General features: G+C 40.4%; 2 protein-coding genes across 2 annotated transcripts; both read left to right on the forward strand.

Moving 5' to 3' along the window:
* Positions 1-464: 464 nt before the first annotated feature.
* CHMP5 (charged multivesicular body protein 5) lies at positions 465-10,602 on the forward strand. Its single transcript, XM_027746059.2, has 8 exons — positions 465-663; positions 5,166-5,270; positions 6,011-6,057; positions 7,626-7,719; positions 7,800-7,871; positions 8,909-9,017; positions 9,403-9,515; positions 10,002-10,602. The coding sequence occupies exons 1-8, from the start codon at positions 595-597 to the stop codon at positions 10,050-10,052; spliced, it is 660 nt and encodes a 219-aa protein (XP_027601860.1). The 5' UTR covers positions 465-594; the 3' UTR covers positions 10,053-10,602.
* Positions 10,603-10,905: 303 nt separating this feature from the next.
* On the forward strand, positions 10,906-17,021 carry LOC120324650 (BAG family molecular chaperone regulator 1-like). The gene is made up of 5 exons (XM_039388331.1): positions 10,906-10,962; positions 14,724-14,852; positions 15,005-15,087; positions 15,808-15,921; positions 16,420-17,021. The coding sequence occupies exons 1-5, from the start codon at positions 10,920-10,922 to the stop codon at positions 16,537-16,539; spliced, it is 489 nt and encodes a 162-aa protein (XP_039244265.1). The 5' UTR covers positions 10,906-10,919; the 3' UTR covers positions 16,540-17,021.
* Positions 17,022-17,442: the final 421 nt, after the last annotated feature.

Below are 17,442 nucleotides of genomic sequence, written 5' to 3' on the forward strand. Positions count from 1 at the left end.
TTAAGGGGGTTGAAGAGAGTGACAACGTCTCCTCTGAGCTTCCTTTTCTCCAGTTTAAAAACCCCCAGCTCCCTCAGCTGTTCCTCATAGGACATGCACTCCAGATCCTTTATCAGTTCTGTTGCCCTTCTCTGGACCTGCTCCAGCACCTCAATGTCCTTCCTAAACTGAAGGGCCCAGAACTGGACGCAGAACTTGACGTGTGGCCTCCCCAGTGCCGAGCGTAGGGGGACAGTCACTTTTGTGACTGTTTTCATGGCGTTTGTAACAGATCAGATCAAATGACCTTACGGGGATGATTCTACACTTCGAGCAGGCGGTGCAAGCCCAGCCGTTCGTTCCACGGGGTGCGCTGAGGGAGAAAAGCGTCTCCGTGTGCGGAACAGCCGTGCTTCCGTGCGGCCCCGAGGGCCACCGGCACCCAGCGGAGGGGGGCGGGAGCTCAGGGATGCGCCGCCGGGAGAGCGCTTCCTGCTTCCCGCGGCCCTTCTTCCGCGGGGTGGAGCCGGCCGTGAGGTTCCGGGTCGGTGGGAACGCTGTTGCCGCCGCTGCTGCCGCTGCCGGGGCCGGGAGCGACTCCGAGGCACCGCCGCCATGAACCGCTTCTTCGGCAAGGCGAAGCCGAAGGCGCCCCCGCCCAGCCTCACCGACTGCATCGGGACGGTGAGTGCCCGCCCCGGGGCACTCGGCAGGGGCCGGAGCCGCCTGGGCGCTGCGCGGCCCGGCCGCCGCCTCGGGAGGGGCGGGAGCCGCGGGGGGGGGGGCCGTGTGACGGCACCTGTGCACAGGCGTGTGTGGGTGTGTGGGGACACGGCTGGCGTGGGCACTGCGTGTGCGCCCCTGGGAGATGTGTGTGTGTCGTAGAACCCCAGAATGGGGGCGGTTGGAAGGGACCTTGAAGATCATCCAGTTCCAGCCCCCCGCCGTAGGCAGGGACACCTTCAGTTGAAGGCTCGGAGCCTTGTCCCGCCTGGCCTTGAACACTGTCCTTCAGTGTGCACAGATACACGGCTACGTTTTGGTACAGCGCGTTTGTACATATATATATATATACACATACATAGATGTATTTTAGCATGAACCTGTGCCTGTACACTGGCACGTACCTTTGTATGTATATACACCTATGCCTGTGTTTTTTTCCCGTGCGTAGAAGCACATCCCATAAGCAGTTGCACACGATGTGCATGTAAGGCATGGCTCTCCTTACATCCTCATGGGTATTTTCAGTATTGCCATCTGAGGACTTCCCTCCTCTGATTCCACTAGCTAACTCCTGCCATGCCAAGTTGTGGCAAGGCAGGGGCAGGAGCAAGAAAACCAGCCTCTCTGTCCAATACAGAAGGTGGGAGGGTGGAAGGGCAATTCCCTCTTGTGATGAATTCTTCTAATGAAGAGTGTTCTGTCTCTTTTGGTGAGTAGGATTGCTGTAGGGTTGCTGCCAAAGGTGTGTGCAGATGGACAGATAAACAAGGTCAAGATAACCAAGTAAGAAATGATGAGGAAACGCACGGCAGAACACTTTATAACTGTTGTAATCTTGGCCTGCCTGAAAAGAAGATTAAGGAAAAATTTTAAGAAGATTTGTCTTGTAATTTCATAGTCTTTTTTTGATTTTAAAGCTTTTGAAGAAAATCGTAGGATGTTTTTGCAGCTCCTTCTGTTGTAAGCTACTTTTAAAAGGTTAAAAAAGAACACAGAGGTCGTATTTGTGTCAGTAGTTAACAAAGTCCAGTGAAAGGTCAGTAACGTGGGGGTATAAATGGATGTTAATTAAGCATTGTCACTGGGACCTGACAACAAAACCTTCTGTGGAAAATCACAGTTTTCCTCACAGGAGATTTATTTTGCTACCCAGTGAAGAGACTCTCTAAGTAAAATACCTAATTAATATTTGTCAGTGCTACCTACACAAGCCTACACATTGGCTTCTTGTGTATGCCACTGGGTGTTACAGGGAGAGAAGTGGTCATAGTGTTTTTCTGGTACCTTATTTTACTGGCAGAGAATCTGTATTGCTTTTTAGCAGTATTAAGCCCAAACATAAGTCCAAGTATGTTTAGTTAGAACAATGAATAAACTATCTGATTGAAAATCAGGATTAGCTTTCCCATTGTTGCCAGTAAACACTTTGGTGGACGGCTTGAACTCCAAAATACATCTGAGATACTGTCGTTAATACTTAAATTTGTCATTTTGGCAGTATCAGCTGAAGACCAGGAAACTTTGTTTTCCTCACAACCACCAACTCCTGTATTAGTCCGTTAGATTTTTCATGCTGATTTTGCCAGTTCCAAGTTAATGTCTGTTTTCTAATGTTGTAGCAAATCAAAAGACAATTTAGATATGCCTGCAGGTTGTCTTCTACTAAAGACAATGGTCAATCCCACTGGATTTTTGGGATTCATCAAAGTGTAATTTAAACAGCTGTAAATTTTAGGATTTTTTCCAAAATCTGCTGAATGCAGTTTTGATCTTCTTCTTGTTGTTTGTAATTGCATTGTCTGAAAATTTGACTATACAAGACAGCAAGTTAACTGAAAAGCGGAGTTTCAGGTTTATTTTAGGTATGTGATGACTTTGGCAACCAGTGATGAGTTACAGAGTGGTTTTTAAAACATGAAATCAAGAGCCTGTGTTGGTCAGCTGTTGAAAGATGAAGGGCTGGCTGCAAACATACCTGTTAAGGGTGTGTCATCACAGGAAGTCTATAAACCACCCTGTTTCGATGCCTCTCCATTTCTGTGGACGAAATTAAAATTTAAGACATCTCTGTATACTAGTAAACATGGGTAATATGCTTCCTTTTACAAGTTTGAAGCTTATGAATTAACTTTTTGTGCCAAGTTATATGCAGTAATCTACCTCATTTGTGAAAGACTCGCTGTATTTTCAGTTCATTTTCACTATAGTGAAGTCTCTAGTATAGCTTCTGCTAAAGAACTACAGATATGATTGGATTTTTTTTCTTAAATTACATGTGAATTATTGTTGAAGAGAGTTGTATGAGATATTAAAAAACGTGCACTGTTTCTTTACCGTGTTAACTTTGGCAGTTTGGAGGCTCAAGTAATGTCAGTTCTGTGGTATTTTCTGTCTTAGACACATTTTGCTCTACCTTTTGAAAGAGTCAAATTATTTTGGGAAATCTCTTACCATGCTACTTCAGTGGTAATTAGCCATTAAATGGCAGTTAGGAAATTTTGTATGCGGTGACTAACAATTTATATTCATAGTTAACATTTGGTAAAAATGTGGACAACTCTTAGGCAGTAATCATGCCTGTGTTTTGGATGTTTTTTTCCTGTGTAGGCAAGTTTAGATATCTGAAATTCATTGCACTTAATGGCACGATTTTTTATGCTTGCTGTCAGGGCACAGACAGATGACTCAAAGTTATCACGAGACCAGTAGGAGGAAGGATGCATCAGGAAGTGTGGCATTAGTAGTGTTTTTACTTTTTCTTCTTTGAAAAACACACTCCAAACCTAGGGTTTTTCAGAGTAGTAAACAGAAAACATAGGAACAAAAGTTGTGACAAGAGTGTTAAAATTCAGGGTCACTTTCTTTTGTGTAGATTGGGACCCTTCTAATATGTAGCAATGAAATATACCTGGGTGTGCCTTATTTGTGAGTAGTATACAGCAACTGTTCAAGTCCTAATACACAGTCTAATTTTCTTCAGGATAGATTAGATCCATTCTCCCCTCTTCTGTCCAGTCTCATTTTTAAAAGCTGAGGTCCCATGTAATGTGTGTGGGAAATTTTTATGTAGTTAATCGATGTAGGAGGCTCTCTCTCAGTTTCCTGTTAGTACTTCTTAAAAGAATCATTATATAATAAACCAAATAACTGTTTTTCCTCTATGGAGGCTGACCTCAAAGATGCATTTAGCTGATGAAGGTCTTTGAACATAGAAGAGTTTTAAAATCACTAATATCTCTCTTTCTTGCTATTAGTAAAATATTTGGCATAATAGAAAGCTTAATACAAATTTTTCAATGCCAGCTGTGCCCAGGCACTTCACTATCTTGTGTGAAGGGATCATATCAAACGTTCCACTCAGGATGCCTCTGGCAAATGCATGTTGCTGTCATAGAGCACAGTTTTTGAAGGAGCATTGAAACACCAGAATGAAAATCCACATAATTGTATGTGCTTAGCCACAGCATTAGCAAGTCAGAATTGTAAATTTGCACTGATGTCTCCTGCTATAATTGGAATGTCATTGTATTCTAATCCCTAGAGGGGCTCCTTGGAATGAGAAGTGAATAAGCTTTATCCTGTTGTTTCCAGAGAAATGCTGTGATAGTCAGTTCATGTTAAGAAGGCTTTTTATGAATCTGTGTATGCTGTTCGAATTACCTATACCCATTCTCGGTTATGTAATTGTCATCTTTAACCCTCTTATGGTGAAGGATTAAAATATTTCCCTAATGACAACCCTGTGGTATGCATTGCACCAGGGCTGTTAGGGTTGGCTGCTGGGGGTCTCTTACTGAGCTATGAAACTACTGTTGGGATTTAGAGCAAAAGCACAGTAAGAATTCAGAGTAGCTACCAGGTCAAAGTGCTGTGTCCTGGGACCTTTGTGGGAACTGATGGGAACAGCATCTCTCTCTGACAAAGCAGTTAGGCACCTTTGAAAAACTGTTTAAGTCTGGGCTTCTTAGATGTAACCTGTAATCCAGATATCATTCTGAAGGATTAATGTTCTCTGCCCACCAAAAATAAACCCCAAGCCTTGCTGAACAGGCACCTTTCACTTTTGCATCACCCCCTGATCTGCTACCACGGTACACTTATACATTTTTCCATTCCAGTTTAGTCCCTGGCACTGTGTTGTTATTAGAAATTGTTGCATGGAGACATGACTTGAGTGGGTTTGCAAGGGAGCATCTCAAAATGATGAGAACATGTTACAATAGCAGAGCTTCCTGTAACCTCAAGTGTGTTGCTTCTTGTACTCCTTGTACAAGTTGTTTCACTTGATTCTGGTTTTGGATTCTCTGCAAAATCTAGACTTCACTTGTTTATAAAACCACTGAGCGAAGAAACAATTCAGTTAGAAACATTGAAACTGAGGCTGTTCATTTTGTTGTCCAATACCTGAACAAAACCTTAACGAAAGTTGTTTTGTTTGTTTTCCCCATCATATATTAAAGGTGGATAGCAGAGCTGAGTCAATTGACAAGAAAATCGCTAGGCTTGATGCAGAACTAGTGAAGTATAAGGATCAAATGAAGAAGATGAGAGAGGGACCTGCAAAGGTAAGAATCTTCTGTGGGGTTTAAGCATGAGAGGATGTGACTCACACTTCATGTCATGTAGTGGAGTGATTTAGCCAGTTCATCAGGTTCTTAGAAATGCATCTTGCCCTGCAGATGAGATATAAGATCCTGCAAGATTATTTTTATTAGACATGCGTCTTTGAACAGTGTTTTCATTGGTTTTTATTTCTTCTAAAGTGTCATGTAATTCCTCAGTCAGAAGTAACTTGCTTGCCTTGTTCCTTGTATTATTTAAGTCTGACAGAGAGTCTGTTTTGTTCATCAGCCAAAACCAAAAGGTCTCACTATGCCTAAAGGGAGCAGGACAAGCCATTTTTAAAGGGGATGAATTTGCAATACAAGATGTATCCAATAATAAACATATCTGATATAAACGGTATTGTTAAAGCACTTGTTGCAGTATTACTTGATGCTGACCATTAAAATGTGTTCATGAAAGATGGCTCGGATGGACTAAGCTTGATTTTTGTATTCTTTTTATTGAAAACATAATTCAAAAGCCTGGAATTGAAAGTATTTTCTGTTAGAAGCTTCGTGTACTCACCTGTTTGGTTAATCATTAATGCAGGACAAACGCTGAATGTGACTATTGCTAAACTCCTGGCACTAGTAACTGAGGAATCTTTTAGAAAACATAAATCTAGTGCATTAGGTTTAAACAGTATAATCAAGTGTAAAGTCAGATATTTTTTGTAATGTAACAATATTGTGTCTTTCAGAATACAGTAAAGCAGAAAGCACTGAGAGTGTTAAAGCAGAAGCGAATGTAAGTTGAAGCCTTTCTCAGCTTGTGATTAATAAAAGCCTTTTTTCTTTAAGGAGGGGTGGCACACTTTCATCTCTCTTTCCAGTACTCTTCTGAGCATTCTTTAAAGAAAAATGCCTTTAAAGAACAAGCCTTTCAGAAGCATCTTACAGATTTTGCATCAGCATTTAAATGTCAGTCTATAAATTTATATTGGTACAAGGTGACTGAAATCTGCTCATTAGTGTAGCTGTGTTTGGCTCCTAAACATTCTGAGAGATTGCCTCATTTTATATTATTAATTGGTTACTGTACATTGTGTACTTGAAGACCTAGCTCTGGTTTATTGGAAATTTACCTGTTCTCTGGGGACACCCTTGAGGACTTGAGCAGATGTAGCCAAGGTAATTGTGTTTATGCAAATAAACCAAAACGGACAGGCTGGGTGATCATGTGCTCTGGTCTTGTCTAATATACTGTCTTGAAAAGTATCTTGAACAGATCCAAAGAAAAGATGTCAGAACAAAGCGAGTATTCGTGAATGTTTCATTGCAGTATCTTACAGTCCATGAACTGCAAGTCTTAGATGCTATCTGAGCCAAAGCCAAAGCTTGTGTCATCTTGTATTTCATGTCCTTCAGATAAATTGTACCTTTATAGATTTACTCAATTACTTGTTAAGTATTTGTGAACTCTTACCATCCAAAATATCATATGGCAAGGAATGCAATAGTTCAGTTAGATGTTGTGAGGAGGGCTTGATTTTGTGGTTTACATTTTGATTTTTTTTTTCTGTATTTTGACTGTGCTGCCTGTTAATCTTCCTTGCTAGTTGTTCCTCTATTTACAGTTACCAGGCCCTTCATAATAGGCTATTGTCATATCCCTCAGTCATCTTTTTTCCCTCTTGTTGAACAGTAATGCATTTAGCTATTAGTTGTCCAGAAGATTTTGTATTTGGATCATCCTTGTCTTGCAGACCTCCCACTTTGGATGTTTGAAGGACTCATTGTTCATTTTTATGCTTTTGTTCTTTTGCTTAACTTGACGTAGTTTACATTCTTGATTTAATACAAGTTTACCTTGGAGAAGGATGGTTTCTTGATTTTTAAAATCTCCCTTTTGTTTTTGGTTAGCCTTAATGGTTTCCTTTTGGTACCCTATCCTCCCCCTCCTCCCTGCCCTGCAAAGCTCCAGTGCAGAGCCATTGTAGTTTGGATAACCTGGCAACTCTTCCATTCTTCTTAGAGCATTAGTGAGCATGGCATGCATTGTCAAGCTTATGGTGATTAAACTCCTCCTATTATGCTCACCTACTCCTAGGCAAATTTGGTGTTGCTGTCAGTTAAAACAGAAGCTTAGTTCAGGAATAGCTTTGTCAGCTTCAAATAAACAGAAATGCATAATGGCTAGATTCTTATGAAGCTGTTTATTCTGCAGTTGTTTATGATAAATGAAAAACACCCCAAATCTGTTCCTATGTTTAGACTACTTCTGCTGATTTTTCAATTATTTAAAAAAAATTAAGAATGTTTGCGGTAATAATTAGTGTGGTGTTTTAAAGCCATTATTTGTATTGTTTTTAACAGGTATGAACAACAGAGGGATAATCTGTCACAGCAGTCTTTTAATATGGAACAAGCTAATTACACTATTCAGGCACTGAAGGATACAAAGACAACGGTACCAGTTTATTAATCTCACAGTTGTTTAATTTGTGTGTACTACATCAGATACAAGCATGTGGTCTGACTCTCTTTTAGGTGGATGCAATGAAACTGGGGGTGAAAGAAATGAAGAAAGCATACAAGCAAGTCAAGATTGATCAAATTGAGGTGAGCTTCTATAGTTAAATGATTAAAGAACAGAAATAATGTACTGAAATAGTGGTGAGTGGACTATTAACTTGAAGGTTAATAGTCCACTATTCCTGACTATTTTAGTTGGCTTTTTTTATGGGACCACCATCGTAATCCCTTCCTGATTTTTCTGGTACTGCGTAATCAGTTGTTGGCCTTATTGTACTGATTATTGTTTCCTTGCTGAGCTAATCTTTGAACTTTCCCTTCTCTCCCTTCCTCTCCTCTGCACTTCAGCATAAATGTTAGTAGATACTTCCTACTATGGCTTTTTTTGTCCTTTTTTTTTTCCCCCCATGCAGATTAGACCTTTACTCCCCCAGTTTAAGAAAGTGCCTGATTAAAAAGAACAAAACCTAAAAGCAAAAAAACCCAATCAAACAAAAAAAATGTAATTTCAAGAAATCAGCAAGGCCTGGCCCTGACTTCAGACAATGTATAACCCCCCCGATAAGATCATTAAATATAATTTCAGAAATGCTGCACTTAAGCTCTTATCCAATGCCAGTGCTGAATTCCTTCAAGTTCTCTTTCCTATGCAGTTATGTGGCCTGCATTGTAAACCTTTAGGCAACTATTGTCTCCTTACTTGTACCCAAGTACAGTGCCCATAAGTGTGCTAAAGTATCTTCTAAATTTTGCTGTGGCACAACTTAGCTTAATGCTTATTTTCCAGATGGTAGATTTAATTTGTCTAGATTTCATAGCTTTTCTGCTTTTCAAGATAATGGTGGACTGGCTAATTTATTAGAGGTTTTTAGTTTTCCCTGAAGAATACTTCAAACAAAAGGATTTTGCAGAGATGTTTCAAGGTTCCTCTTTTTCTATCTCATACATTATAATTTTAATAGTAGTTAAAGCCACATTAGCACTGAATGCATGTGCCTTGACTTGTATTAATGCTGCTTCAAAAAAATGGTTTAGGCATTAAAAGAATTGAGTGCTTTGTATGTTGGAATTACTAAACAGAATTTGATTAAATATGGACCAATTGAAATTAATTGTTGCTTCAGGACATACAAGATCAGTTGGAGGATATGATGGAAGAAGCCAATGAAGTCCAGGAGGCACTGAGTCGTAGCTATGGAACACCAGATATTGATGAAGATGATTTGGAAGCAGGTGAGGAAAGGAGAGGATGATTTTTTATATTCCTAAATGTAAAAATCATCATACTGTCATACAGTGAGGTTTAATTTGATAAGTCAAATGCTTTAAATGTATTTTTTAAAAATTGTTTTTTTTAAACATTAAATCTGCATTTCCTTTAAGAGCAATAACAAGAGCATGAGACAAGCATGAGGTACTCACCAATGGAATGCTGCAGGGCAGGGAAAGAGGTTCTCTCTAGTGTGTATGTGTGTGTGTGTATTTCTGACCGATGACTAATGCTAAATAAGTCTGAATGTAAGCATTCAGTATGAACCGTGTTTCTTTGTAAGAGCAGCTTTTCTTTTGCAAAAGGAATTCCTTGCATAATTTTTCAACCAGCATAATTCACTTTCAGAACTGGATGCGTTAGGTGATGAGCTTTTAGCTGATGAAGACAATTCCTACTTAGATGAAGCCGCATCTGCACCAGCAATCCCAGAGGTCACTCCTACAGACACAAAAAACAAAGTGAGTCCTTTGCTTTTTAAAAGCGAATTACATTTTTGTTTGCTTGTTTTGAATTAATCACATTTGTGTTGGTTACTTTATATTTGGGACCATTAATATTTTGAACAAAAAAGTGTGCTTAATGTTTTATGTATTTTGAATACTACATATGACAGAATACAGGTACAGGAATGCTCTTAATTATATTTAAAGAAAATAACTAAAATGGCATTTTGTAATTCCTATCAAACATTTTCAGACTGCAAGTATAATTTAAGTGTACCGTTACAACTCTAGTAATAGTTATTCTTAAAACCGTAAGAAAGTCTTCTCTATGTTTGCTTTTGGGGATTTAATAGAGCTTCATATGGAGGAAGTACACTTTGATTCCAGCTGTCACACAGTGACAAGTGCAGATATAGAAACTTTATAGAAATGGTAAGGAAACATTTGTGAAACGTTCTGGTTGGTAGAGAGTTGTTAACCCATTCTTCTTCTTTCTTACAGGATGGTGTATTGGTGGATGAATTTGGATTGCCAAAGATCCCTGCAACATAAATGTTTCAAAAGCACAATGGATATAATGAACTATACTTTACAAATTGTTTGTTTTTTTTTTTAAATCCTGGAGAGCTTGTCCTTCCAGTGTAACCTTAATATCACTACATCCTAGAATGCAATATGAATGGCTGGTGGTGTTCTTTCTTTGAAGAAAGTTGTTCTGCTACTGACTTTTCTGTTAATGGAAAACTCATCACAATTCCCTTCGGTGGAAGCAGTCAGTCTTACAGGTTTTGATTTCCGTGTCTAATGGACAAAGTAAAACGTGAAGAGTAGTGGTGGCTGTTGATAGCTGAGGTTTATTTTGACTTTGTATTATGTTTCTCTTTCTTGAGACTAAGACTGTATGTTGCTGCTTACTCTCTGTAAAATAGCTCCCTTATTACTATGCTTATTTGATAAAAGAACTCAACGCAATTTTTAAACTACCGCAGTCTCGAGACTTTTATGCGACTGTACTTGTAACCTTTCAGAAAACTGTACCAAATCGGGTCGTCGTTAACTTTATGTATTCTATGGAGACATAAAACCACGTAGATTAGCAGATCCCTCTGTGTGGTGTTTTTGGTAACTGATTTGGTCTTTCAGACGGGGCGGGGGCAGGTTATCAGCGCAGTGTGTAGCACGAGCACAGGATTTGCCAGAGGCGGGGTCTGGATCTGATCCCAGAAGCATCTAGGGTGGCAAATAAAACCCGTCCCGTTTACGGCAGGGTTGCCCCGGCCGTACCCTTGCTGCTTGGGGGGGGAGGAAAGCAATACCGGCGCACCGGGAAGGCGGCATTCCCCTTTTCCTGGTGCGGAAGTGACGTGCTACGGGCGCGCCCCGGGAGGTGCCGCCGACGCTTCCCTGTGCCGGGGTGAGATGGCTGCGCCCGGAGCGCCGGTGACCGTCACCGTCACTTACAGTAAGAGCCCCGGGACAGGGGAGCGGCCGGGGGGCTCGGCGGCGGGGGCTCCGGCCGGCTGTTTCGGTGTGCAGGGCGGGGCGGGCGGGCCGCGGCTGCCCCGGCGAAGCGGGGAGCGGCCGGAGCTGGCTCGGCCCCGCTCGGCCCGCTCTCCATCCCGACTGCTGCCATAAGGTTTCGCGCCTTGCTGGCCACCGCTTCCAAGTGTCTCTCTCCGGCTGGATCGCAGGCGTAGACCTGCTGTGAGGGGGGATAGTGGGAGCAGGGGACAGGGCGGCCTTTGCCAGGGAGCGCAGAGCTGGGGTCGGTGGGGGGCAACGGGGATGATCGAGGAGCTGGAGCATCTCTCTTACGAGGAAAAGCTGAGGGAGCTGGGCCTGTTCGGCCCCGAGAAGAGACAACTGAGAGGGGACCTTGTCAATGTGTATGAATGTGTAAAGGCGGGATGCCAACAGGATGGATCCGGGCTCTTCTCGGTGGTGCCAGGCAATAGGACAAGAGGCAATGGGCAGAAACTGATGCAGAGGAAGTTCCACCTGCATACGAGGAAGAACTTCTTTACTGTGAGTGTGACTGAGGACTGGAACAGATTGCCCAGAGAGACTGTGCAGTGGTCTTTTCTGAAGATATTCAGAAGTCATCTGGACACAATCCTGTCCCATCTGCTCTAGGATGGCCTTGCTGGAGCAGGGAGGTTGGACCAGCTGACCCACTGTGGTCCCTTCCAGCCTGACCCATTCTGTGATTCTATTGTTCGGTAGTAATCTTCATTTAGATGCAATATATTGCTGAAGTCAGCACTGCATGTTAAAGGCAGATGCTACCTGATAGGTTTTCTTCTTCTTTGTTGAAAAATACTTGGATGTTTGCTGCTAGTGGGCTGCAAGACTGCAACAGAGAGTGTGGTTTCTTCAGTATGACAGATGGGTGCTGACCTGGTGGAATGGGTCACTCAAAGGCCGGCTTACACAGTTGAGGTTTTTTCCCTCAAAAAAAGAAATATGAGGAGGGAGAAGGAGGTGGAAGGGAAGATGGTCTTATATCTGCAAAAAAATATAAAAAGTTAGTGTGAAGAGGTGAGAATAGCCCTGACTCCACAGTATGGAGATACCATGGTTAAATTTTGGTGAAGTGAGACAGTAGGAGGACTGAGGAGGATAGTAAGGTATTAAATCAGCAAGGTATTCTGCTCATTTTTGTTAGCAAAACTTGTTAATTTTTTTACTAGATTTTTTTAAATTATTGAATAATAAATTCAGCCTGTGTTCCTTTTGCACCGTGCTGGTGATGTTCTTTCCATCTTTAGAGTTTATTTCTGCTTGCTCATTCATGTTTTCAAATTGTTATGTTATTTTGTTAAAATGTTTTATTTATCACCTGGTAGTTTTATTTAAGAGTCTTTGGTGAGGAACTTTGTGGAATAATATGTTTGAATTGTCATTATTCATGTGCTCGTTGATGCCTTCAGAGAGCTCCATTTGGTCTGAGGGGTTTTCATTTGCAAAGATGTCAATAACTTAATGATATTGACATATTTATAATTCCAACATCTTGCTCTTTGCCATCAGTCATCTTATGTGAGAATATTTTCCTCTTTCCTATTTTTTCTTACCTGATAATTACTTTGTCATTAATAAATAGCAAATAGAAGCCATTGTTCACCTTGGGCTTCAGCTGGCTGATTTACACCTGCTGCTGTCAGATGCTGGTTTAACACTTTGCACAAATGTTTTTAGTAAAGTTTTGCATGCATGAGTGAAAGTGGGGAAAGATGCAAAGTAGAGTTGAGAAACAGAACAGCAGTAGACCCATATGCATCACTTCACAATCTGCAAGTATGGAGGGTTGACCCTGGCTGGATGCCAGGTGCCCACCAAAGCCACTCTGTCACTCCCCTCCTCAGCCGGGCAGGGGAGAGAAAATAGAAGGAAAGGCTGGTGGGCTGAGATAAAGGCAGGGGGATATCACTTACCAGGTACTGTCACGGACAAAACAGACCCGACTTGGGGAAAAGTAGTTTATTAACATTCAAATCAGAGTACAATAATGAGAACTAAAAGAGAAAAACTCACCTTCCTCCACCCCTCTCTTCTTCTTGGGCTTCGCTTTCGTCCCAAATTCTTTTAACTCCTACCCCCTGAGCAGTGCAGGGGAAGGGAGGCTGTGGTCAGTTCATCACACTCTGTCTCTGCTGCTCCTTCTTCCTCACACTCTTCCCTTGCTCCAGTGTATGAGTCCCTCCCATTGATTGCAGTCCTTCAGGAACAGGCTGCTCCAGTGTGGGTTCCCCACAGGGTCACAAGCCTTGCCAGCAAATCAGCTCCAGAGTGGGCTCCTCTCTTCAGAGAGCCGCAGGTCCTGCCAGTAGCCAGCTCCAGTGCAGGCTTCCCAAAGCGGCCATAGCCTTCTTAGGGCATTCACCTGCTCTGGTGTGTGTCTCCTCCACAGGCTGCAGGTGGATCTCTGCTCCACTGAGGACCTCTGTTGTGAATTTACAGTAATTTTTTTTTTACAGTCTGCCCAAAGTGGTACTTATAATTTCTAATTAAACTGGTTCTCTAGTTAGACAGGCTTCATCTGTTCTTCTCCTCAGTTAATGCTTGTTTTTGTTTTTTTTCTCAACTACTCATAGGCAGAGCCCTTATGCAAAGCAGTTGTATATCAAAACAACTGTTTGAAATATTTAAGATTGTGCTTTGTGGGATTTTTTTTTCCACAACAAATCGGGAAGTTCTGTTTATGGAAAATGCTTCAGTGAGGGGGGCATAATGTAATTTTAAGCTTAAAAATGTCTTAGAATTAACAAGTATTGTTAAAGCTTTAAAGTTTTTGAGGCCACAGTGTCACTTTTCATGTGACTGTGGGAGGCTGGAGTATTTTAATATCAATATTAATATTAATCTTCTTTATCAAAGATACATGCATTTAAAATTAGTGGCATGAGAATAGTTTTATTTCTGGTATTTGCTCAGGACTTTTCCTGCAGAGTAAAAAATGCCTGTCTTGATTTCCCATGCAACCAGTGATGGTTGATTCCTGTGGGTGCTTTCAGATTGACAGATCTTAAATGCATGGGAACAGAGGGTTATAGAAAGGGTCTGTTGCAAAGCAGAGATTAAAAGGCATACTCCTTTTTTCCTAAGAACTTCCTCCTTACTGCATGCAAGTAATCTTAGGGAGTCTGAATAGGATGCTCCATAAGTGGATTGTGACAGATAAGCTGGGACTTCTCAAAGTGGTTAAGGCTACTTATCAGTAGTATTATGGGGAGAAGTAGTTTTTGGACTGTGAGAATTCTGTCTATTTGGTGTGGAGGCAACACAGGGTAGACACTGATTGCTTGTTTCTCACGTATGAGGAGTGGGGAGCAAAGGAACTGATAAATTGTCTCAGATACCAAGACTCATGCTATTAAAAGTTCCTACAAGTGGGAAATGGGATACATCAGTAAGGTGTGGGCTTTCATGCTTCAGCTTGTGGAATGTCTGGACACTATCTGTACTCTTAATAGGAGTAATATTTAGCGGGAGCATTATGCCAGTAAAATACACCCAGTTGAAATCTTCAGATTATTACAGTGTAAACCAAAACTTTCAACTCAGGTCAGTCACTCCAAGAGGAAAGATTGAAAATTATGATTGTACATGAGAATCAGTGGTTTGAGAACTTTTTGCATTAATGGAAATAAATATTAGAAATGGATTTTCTGTAATGTTTCCTAGGTATTTCTAGGTATTACTGTTAATCTATTTTTCTGTTAGGCAACGAAAAACACAGTATTCAGGTTGCTTCTCAACAAGAAGACGGTGAACCTACACTACAAGACATGGCTGTACTTATTGAACAAGTCACTGGAGTTCCAGTTCCCTTTCAGAAACTGATATACAAAGGTAACTTATAAATCTGCAACATTTCTTATAGATGATAAGATTTCATCTTAGTCGGTTTCAAGTGTCAATGTTTTGAATGTCTTCAAAAAGACATTCTTATGCCACTAACCGTACTTTAGCTGTTTTTTTTTCTCTCTTCGTTTTTCATTTAGGAAAGTCTCTGAAAGAACTGGAACAACCATTATCAGCACTTGGCGTTAAAAATGGTTGCAAAGTCATGTTGATTGGGAAAAGGGTAAGTGTTGCCTTTGGACCTTTTTTTTCCTTAAATTATTGTAATTTTTGTCAGTAAGTCAGATGCTGAACACAGAAACAGGTTACAGCATTAACCTAATTTTGTATACCTATCCACAAAATTGAATTCAATCTCATGTTACCCTGCAAATAACTGCAGTTTGTACATTTCTGAAATTACATTATTGACTGGCTTCTGCTTTACGTTATTGACAAGACTTTGCGTAATCTATTGTCAGCGCTCATGAACCTTCTGTGCACCGATGACCTTATCTGCTCATCTTTTTTTTTCTGGTTTAAAAAAAACCTCCCCCAACTGTAGCTACTGAGTCTGCTGGGTTATTTCTGGTGAAAGGACTTGTGGCTGGCTTTGCCAAGTAGAGGACAAGGTAATAATCTTGTGATGTAAATGCTACCTCTACTTTAAAAATGCTAAGTTAACAATAAGAAAAAAAAAAAAGTTTGCACTTTTCCTTTTTCCCTTCAATTTAATTTCATTTAGTGTGTTTATATACCTTACTCTTCTAGTATTTGTAATTAAGCTTTGGAAGAAGCTTATTCATGAGAATTTACATATTCTCAAATATGAAAAGAATAGCCACAGTGTAGTATGTAAACCAACAGAAGCCTTTATGTCTGTATTGCCACTGCTGCTGCTTTTTAGCTGCATCGTGTATCCACTTGTTCCATAGTTGTGAATATTGTACTTTTGAATACACAGAATAGTCCAGAAGAAGAGGCTGAATTAAAGAAGTTAAAAGATTTGGAGAAGTCAGTGGAGCAAATAGCTAATAAGTTAGAGGAAGTTAATAAAGAGTTCACAAGTATCCAGAAGGTATGCCAGTTTTGTATCACTTTATATCTTTGCAAAACAGTTTTGTAGGTATATGTATTAAAAAAACCCAACCAAAACAGTTTAAAGGTTTTGAGTAGTCAGTAATAGGCTGTCCCTCCTAACTGTCCAAGGGTCCTGTATAATTCTTAGTGAACTTCAAATGCCATTTATGAGTTTGCAAAATAGAGACATGGCACTCTTTGGAAAAAGGTAAATTTTGTTTCATGTGGGATAAATTATATTCTTTATATCTGGAAAATCATTAAAGAATTCACTTAAAGTCCAAAGTTATCTGTTACTTGTTTATCTTTTAAGTAAACCTAGCAGATCTTACATTTACCATGTCAAGGATTAATAGAATACAGATTGAGATTGGAGTCCCTACCATGCTTGAAACTACACAAATAGTAAATGATGTTTTCTGCCGTTGTGGATTGGCAGATCTTCTAAGATGAGTATTCTGTAGGGTATGGGATAATTTTGTTTTTCCTTCCTCAGGGATTTTTAGCAAAGGAGCTCCAAGCAGAAGCACTAAAACAGCTGGACAAGAGGATAAAAGGAACTGCAGAGCAGTTCATGAAGACCCTGGAACAGATTGATGCCATTGTAAGTAACTAACCACAGAGGAGGGTCAAATCCCAACAGAAATTTGCTGTTAAGAATATCTTATAATTTATTTGATATTTAAACATACTAGATATTTTAGTTTGGCTTTGAAAATTAGTTAGTTCCTTTGCTCATTTTGTCAGTCACATGTGGATTGACTACTTTTATCTGAGATGTCTGCATATTGAGGACTGCATCATTTCTTTGGAATGTACTGGGGTTATATCCAAGTGCTTTACAGTCATTAATGGATCATAACCTTAACATTTCCAGAGTATAATATATGTCTTCCTGTATCGTGTAGTAGCTGAGAGCTGGATGAGAATAAGGGACTTGTACAGAGGTAAATAGAAGATTGTCACAACCAGGGTGTTTCTTGTGAAAGTGGAGCAGCCACTAAGTATAATCAGTGTCCTTCAAAATTTGTAACAGATGTTTGTTACTTTGTTGTATAAGAGCCTATGACATTAATAAACCTCATTTTTTTTAAGAAATATGTGAGAGTTTTCATTATCACTGATTGAAGTTGCATACTTATTTGTTTTCATATACAAAGCTGGCTGTGGGGTTTGTCATGAAAACTGGACTTCTGTGAAATCTTGCAGATGTAGGTGGGTGGAATCTTAAAATGCAGGTGTTCAGTGTGCTGGTATTACACCAGATCAGATGAACAGGCCACCAGCCAACTGAGGTAGTATTTGACTGTACTGCAGTTGTGCAATATACGGAGGCAGCAATAGGGAATGGTAATGAGGTATATATAGGAACAATAAATGGGTTCCACTGAAGTAAAAAGTGGTAAACAGAAATGCAAAGCAGTAAAGTGTAAAGCTTCCAGAAAGGGTTTTGTCTGTATCTTAGAGCTGGTAGCCAATTAAAAGCAAAAGTTCAGAAAAATCTGTTAAATGCTATTGA

This window comes from Pipra filicauda, unplaced genomic scaffold (genome assembly GCF_003945595.2).
Source record: "Pipra filicauda isolate LSUMZ 115617 unplaced genomic scaffold, ASM394559v2 scaffold631_size203912_pilon, whole genome shotgun sequence".
Classification (NCBI taxonomy): Eukaryota; Metazoa; Chordata; class Aves; order Passeriformes; family Pipridae; genus Pipra; species Pipra filicauda.